This window comes from Sesamum indicum, linkage group LG6, assembly GCF_026168435.1.
Source record: "Sesamum indicum cultivar Baizhima isolate 11 linkage group LG6, ASM2616843v1, whole genome shotgun sequence".
Taxonomy (NCBI): domain Eukaryota; kingdom Viridiplantae; phylum Streptophyta; class Magnoliopsida; order Lamiales; family Pedaliaceae; genus Sesamum; species Sesamum indicum.
In genome coordinates, this window is record NC_142662.1 from 1,274,633 (window position 1) to 1,289,037 (window position 14,405).

Consider the following 14,405-nt stretch of genomic DNA (forward strand, 5'->3'; position numbering starts at 1 on the left):
ATATTTACTCTCAATTGACTTATTACAAGTCAAATAAGTCTTATATGACTAAACTACCCTTATAACAGTGAAGATATACCTCATTATATACATTAACGCGTGAAAATGTGATAATTGAGCAAATTCACAGGGGTCTACATGTATTTATTTTTTCAAGTATATGATCAATTCATTTATTGTCTTTTTAGCTCCTATCTTTGGACCTTCAAACCTCTAGAAGTTGGTAGAAGTTTAATTATGATGAATGAGTTGTAGAAATAAGTAGATTGATTCATATGAAGTAAGTGATGGAGAGTAGAGCTTTTCCACTTGTTTTGTTTCTAGTAAGAAACCTGGAGAATGATCTGATGGACCACTAATGAGAGGATGAAAGTAACAGTTGCGTTTCACTTTTGTTTTCATCAAAACGGTGTCGTGGTGTAGTTGGTTATCACGTCAGTCTAACACACTGAAGGTCTCCGGTTCGAGTCCGGGCGACGCCATTCTCGTTTCTCTCTTTTTCCACTTCATTCTCCTCTATTTTCTCCACTTCAGGTTATGCTTTTTGCATGGTTTTCTGATGGGCTTACAGATGAGTTTCTACTGAAATCTGAACCTAAGGTTCACTTGGTTAATTACCTGTAATTTTTACTGACTGTAATTGCTACTTATTTATCTACATGTTTGACTGTAGAATTCTGCGATGCCTGTAAATCTTGTTCATATGCATGTCAGCAGAGAGAGTTTTATCCTATTTTATTCACATGGGATAGTCAAACACTAAACTACATAATACTTCATTCATTGAAGAGAATATCAGCAGTGTGCCCTTCTACTGTTAATAATTATTGTTTGAAAGTTTCATTTTCTTCCTTTTTTCGTTTTTTTCTTTCCCGATATTCTGACCGTGCGAAAACCACAGTTTTTACGCCCAGGCCGTGGCGTGGGCCGGTAGTTTCCAAGATTTGTGGAGTTGTTTCAGCTCACACTCTTTGATTCTGATTCAAGTACATATTTTACCAAGTTAGAGCGAGTTGATGGGATGAGCACAGATGTGAATGAACTAATTAGAACATAAATACAAATGAATTTGATTGAACTTGATCAGTAAGAATGGTACAACTATGTAAAGGAAAAGAAAAAAGCCTCATCATCCTCAGTATACAAAATGCCCAATACATAAAACTTCTGGGCTTTTTGGAGAGGGCTGATCTCTATGCTATCTGCTTTTTCTTTGTATTTCTTTTTTTTTTTTTTTTACATTCTTCTGTATACACTGCAACAATTTTCTCTGTGTTCGACAAAAGACATGGAAAGAATATGAACTGTGGAAGAAACGGTTGAGTTGAGATCCTTTCAATCGATCAAAATGTCGAAATGCATCGTCTATGAGTAGGGACCTTCTGCTTTTTCTGCTTCAGATCATCTTTCCAGGTCTTGCAAATATCTTGTGATGTTTTCACTGCATCAGCAGATGCACCAGCCAGCCCCCTCCTTGTGAATCCAACAGCATAGAGTCCAGCTTTCCCTTTCCATCCATTTGGGAATGGAGTCTTTGGGAAACCATTCTTGGAGAAGAATTCAGTCTCCTGTAACATAATCAAAATCAAGAAAGACATCAGCTTTGTGTTCAAGAAATTAACAGTCTGAAACAGCTTAGTTTCTTAAAAAATGGAACATTTTCTCACCTGCAGCCAGTAAGGCACATTGCTGCGGTATCCAGTAGCCAAAACAACGGCATCGATCTCAAGCTTTTGGCCGTTGACGAGCTCCACCATGCCACATGAAAACCTTTTGATTCCCGGCACTATTTGAATTTCTCTGGATCTGATCTTTTCAAGTGCACCAATATCCAGAACAGGGGTCTTCCCTTGAGTGTTCTTTAGCGCCAACGGGCCGACAGACGGCCTTTTTATCCCGTATTTCTCCATATTTCCAAGGATTATCCATGCGAACAACAGCATAAGCTTGTCTACCAACCATAGTGGTAGCCACTTGAGCATGAACATGGCCAGCTCAAACGTTGATTTCCCAAACATCTCTCTTGGCAGTACATGAACCTGAAACACACACAAAACAAGAAAATCCCATCAGAATTCAAGCTGTCAAGCTTTCTAGTACCTCTCAATCAAAAAAATAGTTGAACTTTTATGCAATATTGTCAGAGATTCTTACCGAGCTGCGAACAACCATAGAAGGCTTGGCATCATGGTTGCAAAGATCAAGAGAAACTTCCATGCCTGAGTTGCCACATCCCACAACAAGAACTTTCTTGCCTCTGAAATTCTCACCGGACTTGTAATCACAGGCATGGATAACTTCCCCTCCAAAATCCTTTAATCCCTCAATCTCCGGCACCACCCGGTCCGCGTTCTCGCCTGTGGCCACCACAAGCCACTGGCATATATACTCAACCTCAGAGCCATTACCAGAAACAGTTTTCACCCTCCACAAACGGCACGTTTCGTCGTACTTAGCCGACTGCACGCACTCGTTGAACTGCGGGTTGATGCCAAAGTGTCTGGTGTACGACTCCAGGTATTCGATGAATTGCCTCTTAGTCGGATACTCAGGGTAATGCTCCGGAAACGGGAAATTCGGAAGCTGGCAGAACTGCTTCGGAAGATGGAGTTTCAAGCGATCATAAGTGCGCTTCTGCCACAAAGAAGCAATGCAGTCTGCTCTTTCGAGAATCACGAAGGGCACGCCTTGCTGCTTCAGCCCGGCAGCCACAGCCAGGCCTGAAGGCCCGGCACCCACGATCACTGGGCCGTTCACCCAAACACATCTGCGAGAAAACATATCGGCAGCCGAGAAACTAAACATCCTTGCTCAAAATGTAGCTCAAAAAACTGGTTTTCCGGAGTGCGTAAACGAATTTTCACAAACAAGAACTTGGGTTAGTTGATTTGAATTTGGTATGTCGAGAGAAGAAGATATAATTTCAAATTTGCTTAGTAGTATTTGAAGAAATGATGGTTTGGAATGAGGGAAGAGGAGGGGGTGGAGGGGCTTAAATAGAGGAGGAGGAGATGCCCATGAGTCAAGAAAGGTGCATGTGATGGAAGGTGGGAGATAATGACTTTTTGGGGTGGGCCCCATTCCCAAATCATAAGCCAAAAGTCTTCCATCTATTATTCTAATTAGGGTTTAATTTTCTTTAATTAGGGCTTTACTTATTTGTAGTGTTCTTTAAGAAGATTATATTAGGGTTTAACTTTTTTCTTATTTCTTCATCATTTTGTAGCTTTTGGAATCATGGGTTTATTTAATAGTTGAATAAGTGTGTTAAGTGACAATAAAGAGATTCTCATACTTATGCGGCACGCTCATTTTTTCTAATGATAATTTTATTAATTTATATACTTAAATAAAAAGAAAAATATATTCGAAAGTATATATTAATAACGAACATTATTACATAAATCGTGTCAATCATTGTCCATTCATCCAGAAACAAAATTAGGAATTTAAAAAATATTATTTTTTAAATTTTTCTTGGACATATTATTGTAAAAAGATATACAAATAAATCTTGATATTGAGAATAAACTTACAATGGTATATATTATGCTTAGTACATGATTAGTCATATTTTTTAAATAATATATATGCTAAAACTAAAAGAGGAGTTTGGAGGGGGAGTAAAGGGGGTGGAATTAGTGAAAGTGACGTGTCATCTTCATCTGATAGTGATGGGCCCACAGGGACTGAGTTCGCTTACCTGGCAGTAGAGAAGGGTGACTAGGATTAGTAAAACTTTGGTCGCCCACGTGGAGTGAGGCGGGATGGAGCTGGGTCGACTTCCTTACCGGACCCCCACATTCGGGTTGTGACCCTTCGGCCCATTCCTGCCAACCAATACGGGCCCCACACTCTTTTTTCGTTTTAAACAAAAAAAGATATCTAAATTAAAGAGTAAAACCCACAACATATTTGCATTAGGGGTTAGGAATATGGGGTTGGATTTTCTCTTTTAATGGAAAATATCAAGAAATATTATCGTTTTCATTCTAAATAATTAATTTTGAAAAAAACATATAAATTTTAGTTCTCTAAAATTTTTCGGGGTGAGAATTTTGATCCTATTCAAATTAAAATTCGTAATTTGATTCTATAACTTTAAAAATTATGATAATTTTACTCATTTTCGGCTAATTTAGCAGAAAATTTCCACATCATCAGTCATGTTAACACCTAAACTGGGACTTATGACAAATTTGATGACATGACAGTCCAACATATTTTTTTTTTGTTTAGAAAATTATTTGAACAAGTGTAAGAGAATTATATTAAATATATATTGATTAATTATTGGTTTTACTTATAAAGTATTGAATGAATAAAAAGTTATAGAAATTGAGAAGGTCGAAGACAGCTGACATGTAATATTATTGGAAACCAGAACATGTACACCTAGCACTAAATTAATTACACATACACTTGTGTAAAATTAAATTAATTAATACTCTCAAATTATGTGTAACAATTTGTAAAACGGACACGCGTCGGCACGTAAAGCAAGGGAATTGATTATTAAATATGGTAATGCATGATGATTTGGGTGTACTTAGGTAAGGTTTAGACTCTAATTAATTACATGTGGGGTAGATTAAGGAAATAATTAACAAAAAGTATAATAAATAAAAAGATGGAGAGGTCGAAATTAGTGGAAGGTGGGTGGGCATATATGGGAGAAAGAGAGGGGTAGTAGCGTAGTGCATGTGGATCAAGTATGAATCCATCTCTTCTTTTCATGAAAACAGAATATCTATATATTTTCAGCTTAATTCCCAATTATGTATGTATGTATGTGTGTGTTTCTTGTTCTTGAAAAAAGGACCCATCGCGTGTTAACACAAACGCATAATACACACATACATACATATATATATATGTGTGTGTGTGTGTGGGGACTGTTGTAAATATTGAAAAATAAAATTACTTACATGATCATAATTATAAATGAAAAATATTAATTAATACTCTAATCATATAATTTGAAGGGAAGATGGAGTAGAGAAGGTTTCATCGAATTCCAAGCTGTACGTACGTACATATATATATATACATACACATATACCCATGCAGGATAGTGATAGGTATGTGTGTTTAAACCCTAGTTTATTATTGCACCTCCATCGCTCCCTGCACTACCACCTCTTTTCACTTTTATAGATGTTCTCAATTCGTTTCTTCCTTGTGTAGCAATCTTTTCGAAACCCTAGGCCTAGGTGTATACAACTTTCTGTGTGGCCGGCTGTACTAACCATGCATCACCTGCTGTATCAAGCAACCGCGTCTATACACACACACACACCCCCACAAACAGGGTTATTGTATGATTCCAAAAAATTATTATTCAAATTAAATTAATTATAGAGTAAATGTAATGTATTTACTATGTAATTGGTCATTTTTTTTTTAAAATATACAAGATTACACTAAATATATATATATGACATCTATTATATAATTGATTTAAATTCAATTAAATATTCAATTGGAATTAGAATTTTTTATATATTAGTATGTAGCAGTGATTAAAGTATATATATATATATATATATATATGGAAAAAGGTTGGATTGATGAAATCTATAATGATGATGAGGTGCGATATCACGCGTGAATTAATTATTAATTAGAGAAAAAAGTTTAGTTTCCTAGGAAGAAAAGATTAATAGGTTATAGGTAGGTAGCTGGGGACAGTAGTGTATATATAGCTAAGTGTTGTTCTTCCTGGAAGCCTGCTCTGCTCCTTTACTTCCTCTTTCATTTTAATTATACATATGTCACAAACTTTGTATTAATATTTTATATATATTATGATCAGTACATACTTATTGAAATTGAAATATGTATATACTGCACAATTGTGGCGGTGATGTGAGGTACTATGAATTAGATTTGAAGTTTTCTTTTTTGTGGATTGATGCAAAAATGCGTGTATTATCGTTATATATTAATTGCAAATAAGAAGTTTGTGTGTCTTGTAAACTCTAATATATATTTTATTTTTCTAATGAGACGTATTGTGAGACTGATCATACGAGTAAATACAATATGCGACGAGCTATCGATCACGTCTCAGGCTTGTAAGTTCAAAATCCTCGTTTTTCTAACAAGACTCGACATGAAATTGGGACTGATCATGCAAATAATACAATACGTAACGAATTACCGATCACATCACAGGCAACATTAAATGACACTAGTATGAATTGAAGTGTAGAAAGAAGAAAAACTGTCAGTGGGTTTGGGAATAATAATAAGTCTATGACGGAATTTTTGTCTGTGGGTTTATGGATAATAAGTTTATGAGTATATATCATCCTGTTGGCACGAAAATTCTGAGCAGCAGCAGGGTGTCAGGGGTAGAATGGTCTAAGTGACCCTTGTTCAAGCCCACTTGTATACTATCTGAATCGGTGCTATGCTGCAGTCGGTCATAGATGAATCAATCATATTGCAAGTATGATACATTTATTGTGTGATTGGTGTATAATTATATAATAAATATAATGCAAGTATGTAATTGGTTTGATTCGATTAGACCTAGTTCGAACAAAAATTTCCCACACACACTCTATCTATCACACGTTCAAATCTCAAAAAGAAAAAATAATAAATGTAAATAACTCATCCAGTCATACTAGCTAGACCTGCCCGTAATTATCCGTCTACTTGTCATAAGAGGATATAGAGTTTTATTTAAAAATTTCCAAAGTCAAGAACCCAACTTAGGATTATTAATTAATTATTGGAGAAATTAATTAAGAGAATAAAGGGAAGTGGTCAATTTGATGAGCAGAACATGATCAGAGTCTCTTGATGAATTTAATTCGACCAGCAATACATATTATGACCTAATTTTGTATAGTACTAATATATATATAGGGCACATGGCATCAACTGAACTTTGGAAAGAATTATTAATATAATTAAAAGACCAATTTAATAGAAATAGAGAGAGAGAATAAGAGAGAAGGGACTGAATAGCAATTAATCGAAAGAGAGAAGGGACTGAATAGCAATTAATCTCAGCATATCTGACCGGTCAAATTGGGAATTTAGAACAGATTATAAATGTCAGATCATAGTATTTGATACAAAAACACTAACTCAAATCTTCCAATATCTTATAAATAATTAACTACTTCAATAATGACAGAATATGGGCTCAAATATTTTATTTTATTTTATCTTTCTTTATATTAATCTCGATAAGATTTGTGCAACAATCCCATGATTTAATTCTTTTTGGTTGTTTTCGGATGGATTTTTTTGATAAGTGACTTAAAAAAACTTAGTTCAATAATTCTTGAAAATGAAATGTTGAATTTTTTAATGTAATTAATGTTTTTTTTAAAAAAAAGAAAACATAATATTTTTGCAGGCCCACCAAAGAAATCATCATCTTTTTGCAAAGGGTATTTTCATTAATTCTCGTGTATTAAATTATGTTCTAATTAATATCAAAAAACTCGAATAGAATTTCAAGAACAGAACCAATGATCCCTTATCTAAGTGATGAGGTTGTGAGTTCAAATTCTGTCAATAGTATACTGTTTTTTATTTATTTATTTTGAATATGTTAATTTATTTAAAAATATTGATATAATTGTGTATTGAATAATGTAATAATAGTATGTCGATCGTTTTTTAAATATCGATGTATTTAAAAAAAAAAAAAATCAACCAAGAGAACATATTGGCTTGGAACATGGAGTATATAAAAACTTGAGTTGAAAGGTGTTCAATAATTGAGCTAAATACATAATTATCTTGCACTTATCCTAATATATCCAAAACTAATACCACAATTTTGTGTGCCAAAATTCGATGTTGCTATCAATTATTTCTTAATTTAGTGGTTAAGACTGGTGAGGTCTCGTGAACAAGTTTGAAATAATGGGTTCGAGTTACATTGAATGTCCAGATATTTATTTTGTTAATTGTCTCTATCTATTACTAATTGCCTTTTTTAAATTATATTTATATAATTACTGATTTTATAAGAAATAATTATTAGTTGGATTCTATCTATGAGGTCGGTAAAACAGTTTGAATGAACATGTCAGAAGCATTGCATCTGGCAATTAAACCACATTAATTATTTTTTTTTGGAACTGTTTTCTTGCTTAGAGAGGTTTTCCAAATGAAAAATAATATATATATATATATATATATTGAACGTAAATAAAATAAAATGAAAATTGAGTCAATATTGTATTAACATAATTCATAATATTGGCTTGCGACTTAGTCGGTGTTTCATTACGTGAGGTATTGTCTACTCAAGGGAGGTCATTGTAATTTATCCTATAAATTAACAGTTAATATAGTTTTCACCAGTTGGGACTAGTAACTTCCCAAATCATAAGACGTTTACGTGTAATTACATAAAACCACGACCATACTGATTATACCAAAGAAATTTAGGACAAAGCAAAGAAACAATTCTTGGACTTAAAATTATAATTTGTGTGTAATTAGAGAGTGGTTTGGGGGCACAATGCACAATGCATATGCTTTAATTACATTACAGAAATGGGCAATGGATGACTTAATTTGCAGGTGAACTCCTAAGCATGTTCTCTTCTTTGCTTAAAAGCCATTTCGACCGCCCCTCTAATTTTAATTGCTCTCTTAATTAGCCACCTTAATTATTATTTAATTACTCCTCAGTCCTCCCACGTGACCCCCCCCCCCCCCCAACACTTTTCTTTTCTTTTTTTTTTATTTAATTATCATTTTCCCCAATTTGGAACTTAAAGTGTTTTATAAGGTTTTTTTTTCTTAGTTAATTTCCTCTTTTGATCCATTCATGCAGTCAATGAGGTATTAATTAGTCAAACTTGTGAAACCCTTCTGACACTTTAATTTCTTGTTCTTTTTTTTTTTTGTGAAATTTATAGAAGAATTCAATGATAGAATGACAAAAATGGCACGTCATGGATTAACAGTTAAGGTAAAAAATTGTTACACCCGTAATGATATTTGTTGGGCTAAATATACATTTTGGTTCATGTATCGAGTTATACATGATTTGATCTTGATTTTTCACGACACTAGTCCGATTACAGAGTCGATCTGATTGGCACACAAAACAAAAGCACCATCGCTCATTATGGGTCATTAGTTAGTCGAAAGTTGTCGCAACTATGATGACTTGACTCATGATGTGCTAATCTATATAAAATTAAATCTTGATTTTTAACGATAGTAGCTAATAATAAGACGGGCTCCAGTCGAGACAATCCTTACTAACATGTCTATGAAAAATTAGTACAAGTTGAGAGCAAATTTGGAGACACGTGGTAGGAAAAAAATTGAGTCAAAGATATGAAATAAACTCAATTCAATAATATATATATATATATATAAATAATTAAAGTTTTGGAATGTCCAGTTGCCGATTTTAGGGGGGGGGGGGTTTCGTCGGTGATTTCTTGATAAAAATTGGTAATTATTCTATTTGTATTTTAGTTAATTAATTGGTACATATATATAATATGATCAAGAAATGAATAACGCACGACACAATGCTGACTTCATATTGACACAATCACAGTCACGTTTCTGTAACTTGACTATGACATCTATTTGCTCATATTGTTTACTTCCTCCATATATAATTAATAATAAAAATTAAATGTTATGTAATTAGTAGATTAAATATACTAATTAATTATTACTCCATCATCATCCGGTAACGGGTCTGAATCCTATCAATATATGCATACGGGCATCGATATTTTTCAATGATGATTAAGATTATATAAAATTTTCTATTTTTTGTAAAATTATGACTAGACCCTTTAAAAAATTATTACTGCACTCCCTATTTAAATGCGAAATTTACACAAATACTCTTTAAAAAATATTATACTAACACTCCTCATAGATATAACTGTACTTTTGTAAAACACAGAAAATATTAATTTGTGTAATTAGTCTAATATTGGAGGATATTAATATAATTTACCCTTAAGAATTATTGATCAATTATAAATATTTAATATTAATAATTAATATATACTATTCATACTCGTTAACGCATTGGATTTTATTAGTGCACATCGGGTCCCGACCCGACTGGTCGGGCACGTGGGGCAGGGTATTTGGAGCTGGGTTTGACCCAGATCTCTGAGCTAGATTAATTAAATTAAATTAAAATAAAATAAAGGATATTTGGAGAAGATGATTAGGGAAATAGGTGAGATATGGATTGAGCTACAAAAACGTTGAAACACATGAGACCACATGGATTAGCCGTTTATAGCTGCGGTTTTCGAATAATTTGACTTTACCTAAGAAATTAGTCAAACAAATTAAATAATTGAACATACATGTGAAACTCTTCACCAACCATCATTCATTTCTTAAATTTTAATTATTGCAATATTATTAATTAAGTTGCTAATTACCCGATTTTTGACTGAAAGATTCATGCAAGATGATGCCGTGGCCACGTCGGCTACGTGGTCAGGTTAATTATAATTATATTTTGATTAAGGATTATTGAATCCAGTTTGACTCCATCCTTCCTGCCTTCTTAATTTTGTGATATATGTGTTGCTCCCATTTTTTAAATACATACAAAACCAAATTAATTAAGTAATGTGGGTGCAATCAACACTCAGATTTTCAAAATTCTTCTCACTATACAAATTCCGCTTCAATATTTAATTTGCATTTATACGTATACATATTTATTTTTAATTACACATTTAATTAGAATTAAACATATTATATTTGGTCCTCAAGAAATTAAACATTATCAAGTACAAATAAAATTAAAATTAAGGGCTAATTAAATTTGTATAATTTTCAAGTACATATGAGGTACTGAATTCAAATTTAACACAGCATGTCAGCACCATGATGATGCTACAAAACTCTAACGGCTACATAAAAACTTGTTGCACGTTAATGCGGACCAGCAAATCAGGGTTGTCGGATCTTTTTCTTTCTTTTTTTTTTTTTTCAAATTATAATAATATCAATAAATTGAGAAGTACTACAATCGATAAACGGTTATTTGGTCAATAAATTTAATAAAATTCACATTAAGTGGGACAAATGCCCACTCATGTGGCGAGACTCGAACCAACGATCTTACACTTTTTTATGGGATCTCAATTTTAATTAATAAGTTAAAACACGATGGATTTTAAGATCATTCTAGAATATAGATATTTTTTTATTTAATTCAAGATTTAATTAGTGGATAGTTATTATGAAATTGATTGAAACTACACATATGAAACCCTATTTGTTTAGCTGTCCATACATATAAATAATCGAAAACCTCAGTATCAAATTTTGATTCAAACTACGTACGTCCTTATTATGAGACGTTAGTTGGTGATTGAGCATCAACGGCCTACCTCTCACATCAAAACCACCCTTTTTGGTGTCTACATTTTTTGTTTTATATAATAAATTCATTTTTAAAACATACACATTTTAATTTTAATGTGCCACATATACTAAGTATAAATCAAGAAAGGAATAATTACACTTCCCTGTCATGTGATTTTGTGTATTTTATATAAATTCTTTATGGTTCGAAAAATTACATTTAATACTCTTAAGGGTTGATTTCGTATAATAAATGGGTCTATTTTTAATCAAAATTCATTAAATTTGTTGATATCAACAAAAAAATCGAATGGAATTTGATGTTTACCCTCAATTGACTTATTATTAACTTATTGTAGGTCAAATAATTTTTTTTTCTGACTAAACTACCCTTATAATGGTGAAGTTGTACCTCCTCGTGCACATTAATATGTGAAGATGGATAAGGGTAATTTGGTTATAAAAAAATATATTTTTGACCCGTAATAAATCAGTAATAAGCCAATCGGGACTAAATATGAATTTTTATCCCATCTTTTTGTTAGTGTCAGCAAATTTGATAAATTTTGATTAACGAATGTACATATTTGTTAGATGAAAGCAAATTTCAGGGGATATATAATAATAGATGTAATTTTTTCAAATTATAAAAAATTTACATATAATTACATCAAATCTCAGCCAAACGGAGTGTAATCATTCCATATAATTATTCCTCTCAATATGGACTATTTTATAATAGATGAGGAAAAATAGGTAGAATATAAAAATGGGTTAATTATTAACCCAAATAATTATGTGATGGTGTGGTGTCCACATAGACTCATGACTTATAATGAACTAACAAGTCTTTGAATTATGAGGAAATTAATAATAATTTAAAACAAATGTTAGGTGAGATTTTGTAACAACTCTTCACATACATATTGTATATAATTAAACCATTTCCTCTCTCTTATATTAAACTTATAACAAAATAATTGCATATCCCATTTTGTTATTACATGAAAATTTTACCTCATAATAAATAAATTCAAGATTTTAATAATTATATAGCTCAATAATTCACTACATTTGAATTATATATAATAAATCCCCGAAAATGTCAAAAAAAAAATAAATACGGGAAAATAGAACAAATTAAGGTTGTTAATTATGTTTTGTCTCATTGTGGGCAGCGGCAAATTAATGCAGATGCAGATGAATTTGGACTTCAAATTGTGTAGAAAAAAGTTGATTAATCGTAACGCGTAAACTCAAAATTAAATTCTTATATTATGTTATATATATATATATATTTATTAATTTTATTTTAATTAATATTAAGGTTTTGGGGTTAGGCGGCTCCTACTGCTTTGGCCTTTTTCGGGAAAAAGAAAAAGAAAGGAATTGCAATTATGCATGCATAGTATACACGGAATTGTACCAAACTTGGGGGGGTTTCAGGTGTCCATAATTACAAAACAAGGGCGGTTCTATTTTGGCCTTATTTGGATTTGTTTCTTTCCTCACAAAATTTTGCCTCATAGGATACAAAAACGGTTGGCGATCATGTCTTAATTTGATGATTAAGATTGAAGCTTTGTTAATATAAGGTTGCAATCATGAATTTACATCAAAATTCGATGTGTGATGTTTGTCAAATACAAATGGTTAATAATGATGTTTCAACTTGATGGTTAAGATTGAGATTCTATTATAATAAGGTTGAAGTTATGAGTTCAAGTCAGATTAGATATATAGGTATTTGTATCTCTTTATGTGAATTTATTGTAAGCTGCACGATTTGCCTTCCGGTAGCAAAAGACTAATGGTACTTGCTGGGAATTAGTCAATATTTTCCGACAGTCTTGCAATTTGGAGGTCATTTCTTGGAGTCCAACACTCATTGCGGGATTAGCATTTGATGCGTATGTGTGTTGAGAATGCTGCGGAAACTGACCAACAATGTTTTAGTTTAATAATTAAGGCTGAATTATAGGAATAAGTTTGAGGTCATGAGTTCGAAATCACTAAATGTGTGGATATGTATTTAACTTAATGAATTTTGTTGATTGAATGCTCAATTTAGTGATATTAATATAATTATGTAATTACCTTTTTTATTAAGTAAAACAAAACCCTTTACCTGTGAAGCCACCTTTATTGCCATTGGATAAGATGGATTCTCCAATCCATGTTGAAAATGTAGTGTGGTATATATGGTCCATAGTACCTTACTCAAATTACAAAATGAGACCACATATTTATTCACAATTGAGAAAATAAATGATTGGAAAATTTAATTTGAATTGGATTGGTTTGTTCTGAAGTAATAATATAGCAAGTATAATACATTTATTATATGATTGATATACAATTTAAAAATAAATAAATAATTACATGTCAAGTATCTCATACTTGTTATATGATTAATTTAGCTCGATCAAACTTGATTTTTGTAAAACAAAATTCCAAATTGATGAATGCAAAAGTAAGTAGGTGAAGAAGACGTTGTTGAAATGGTCAAAATCAACCATATTCTTGAGTCTTCAAGTAAGACAAATTCTTCATATACTATGATTGAAGACCTATTTTCCTTCCATTTATTGATGAAAATGACTCTATTAATTGGGATAATGATTTTTGATTTATTTTTCTATTGTATTGAGTTGTGCCGACAGGCCCAAAGTACATTCACAAGCCCACCTCTAAATATTTACATTTTTAAAAATTATTACATAAAAGCGAAAATAGAGGGAAAAGAAATCAAACATATTGCTTAAAATCCAGACATCTATATTATTATTAAAAAAAAAAGAAAGAAAGAAAAAAGAGGTGCTATAAACACAACGTGACGATTTTGACACCACTATATTATTTTATCATAATCCCATAAATGCCCTTCAGGTTTCAACAATGACTAACTTATTCATCTTCTCAAGTCTTATATTAATTTAACTGTCTGATTAATATATTGTATATATTTTATATTTATTTATAATCTATATTAGAACGTGAAAGGTTATTTATTACAAAAACTGCATAGCAGAACAACTAGTAGTATTAATGTGTTG

At 31.9% G+C, this 14,405-nt stretch overlaps 1 protein-coding gene and 1 non-coding gene across 2 annotated transcripts; one reads left to right on the forward strand and one right to left on the reverse strand.

Annotated features, from left to right (window-relative positions):
* Positions 1–408: 408 nt before the first annotated feature.
* TRNAV-AAC (transfer RNA valine (anticodon AAC)) lies at positions 409–482 on the forward strand. Its single transcript has one exon. It is a non-coding gene; the product is annotated as a tRNA-Val (tRNA).
* A 561-nt stretch (positions 483–1,043) lies between these two features.
* LOC105165693 (putative indole-3-pyruvate monooxygenase YUCCA5) lies at positions 1,044–2,973 on the reverse strand. The gene is made up of 3 exons (XM_011084783.3): positions 2,155–2,973; positions 1,668–2,039; positions 1,044–1,568 (listed from the first exon to the last, which is right to left on the reverse strand). Exons 1-3 carry the CDS (start codon positions 2,803–2,805, stop codon positions 1,344–1,346), a joined length of 1,248 nt encoding a protein of 415 aa, XP_011083085.2. The 5' UTR covers positions 2,806–2,973; the 3' UTR covers positions 1,044–1,343.
* Between the last annotated feature and the right edge of the window lie 11,432 nt (positions 2,974–14,405).

Bases quoted from the DNA above. Each gene is read 5' to 3' on its own strand.
- LOC105165693 (XM_011084783.3), bottom strand. From the start codon at position 2,805: ATGTTTAGTTTCTCGGCTGCCGATATGTTTTCTCGCAGATGTGTTTGG. The intron at 2,040-2,154 runs GTAAGAATCTCT...TGTGTGTTTCAG, and splicing joins CTATGGTTGTTCGCAGCTCG to GTTCATGTACTGCCAAGAGA. The intron at 1,569-1,667 runs GTGAGAAAATGT...ATTATGTTACAG, and splicing joins ATGTGCCTTACTGGCTGCAG to GAGACTGAATTCTTCTCCAA.